Source organism: Aplysia californica, unplaced genomic scaffold (assembly GCF_000002075.1).
Source record: "Aplysia californica isolate F4 #8 unplaced genomic scaffold, AplCal3.0 scaffold00099, whole genome shotgun sequence".
In the NCBI taxonomy this organism is placed as follows: Eukaryota; Metazoa; Mollusca; class Gastropoda; order Aplysiida; family Aplysiidae; genus Aplysia; species Aplysia californica.
In genome coordinates, this window is record NW_004797369.1 from 34,562 (window position 1) to 36,090 (window position 1,529).

General features: G+C 43.0%; 1 protein-coding gene across 1 annotated transcript in view; it reads left to right on the forward strand.

The window, feature by feature from the left end:
- LOC101857940 (programmed cell death 6-interacting protein) overlaps window positions 1-1,529 on the forward strand; it is a gene marked incomplete at its 3' end in the record, with an annotated part of 16,836 nt that overhangs the window by 13,643 nt on the left and 1,664 nt on the right. The window contains 1 exon segment of the mRNA XM_013080782.2: window positions 1,352-1,500. Within this exon segment, the coding sequence (XP_012936236.1) occupies window positions 1,352-1,500 (149 nt within the window).

Genomic DNA, 1,529 nt, shown 5'->3' on the forward strand with positions numbered 1-1,529 from the left:
GGGGGGGGTTCGCAGAGTTTGACATGAGTAAGTTACTCGTCCGTCGCAGAGTTTGACATGAGTAAGTTATACGTCTGTCGCAGAGTTTGACTCGCAGAGTTTATTTAACATGAGTAAGTTATACGTCTGTCGCAGAGTTTAACATGAGTAAGTTATACGTCTGTCGCAGAGTTTGACATGAGTAAGTTATACGTCTGTCGTAGGGTTTGATATGAGTAAGTTATACCTCCGTCGCACAGTTTGACATGAGTAAGTTATACGTCAGTCGCTGAGTTTGACATCAGTAAGTTATACGTCTGTCGCAGAGTTTGACATGAGTAAGTTATACGTCTGTCGCAGAGTTTGACTCGCAGAGTTTATTTAACATGAGTAAGTTATACGTCTGTCGCAGAGTTTAACATGAGTAAGTTATACGTCTGTCGCAGAGTTTGACATGAGTAAGTTATACGTCTGTCGTAGGGTTTGATATGAGTAAGTTATACCTCCGTCGCACAGTTTGACATGAGTAAGTTATACGTCAGTCGCTGAGTTTGACATCAGTAAGTTATACGTCTGTCGCAGAGTTTGACATGAGTAAGTTATACGTCTGTGGCAGAGTTTGACATGAGTAAGTTATACGTCTGTCATAGAGTTTGACATGAGTAAGTTATATGTCTGTTGTAGAGTTTGACATGAGTAAGTTATACGTCTGTGGCAGAGTTTGACATGAGTAAGTTATACGTCTGTCGTAGGGTTTGACATGAGTAGGTTTTATGTCAGTCGCAGAGTTCTTTAGCTGTATAGGCCTTCGGGTTTGTTGTTTTTTCTTTCTCGTTTTGAATGTGCTCATAATATTCTCCGAGACCAAATTAGTGGGTGGTTGGCGGGTGCCCTGGTGTGGTTTACTCCTTCTTTCCTGTCAAGCATCTATCGTCCTTATCTCCCCTCCTTCTATTTTGTATTTGTTACTCCCTTGTAACTCATCTATTCTTCGGCACTAATATGACCTTATTGTGTTGCAAGTGCAGTAAAACTCTTACTAGATCTCATAAGACCAAATTTTTGGCATATGACAGCTAGGAAAGACTGCTAGGATTATGGTGGTTAACTGTTTGAGGACGTAACGAACACACATGTGTGGGTGAGCGGTTGGCGGGTGCTCTCGTGTGGTTTGCTTCTTCTTTCCTATCAAACATATATAGGCCCTATCTCTCCTTCTTCTTCTTTATGTTTGTTACTCTCTTGTAATAGCTCTAATCTTCTGGCGCTCATATGACCTTATGCAGTTGTGAACGCCGTAAAACCTCTACTAAAACTAAAGACATTTTTCCCACCTATTGGGCAATATTAATCTTTTTTTTTGTAATTGCAGGTGGCAAATTCTTCCAGGCCCTGGCCACAGAGGGGTTGATCAACGAGGAGCCTCTGTCGGCCTCGGAGCTTGACCGCGTGTACTCACCTCTGAGGGAGCAGGTGTCTGACAGTATTCACCGACAGGAGGCCGTCTTGTCACAGATACAGGTGAGGGGAAGGTGGTGGTGGTTGGGGGG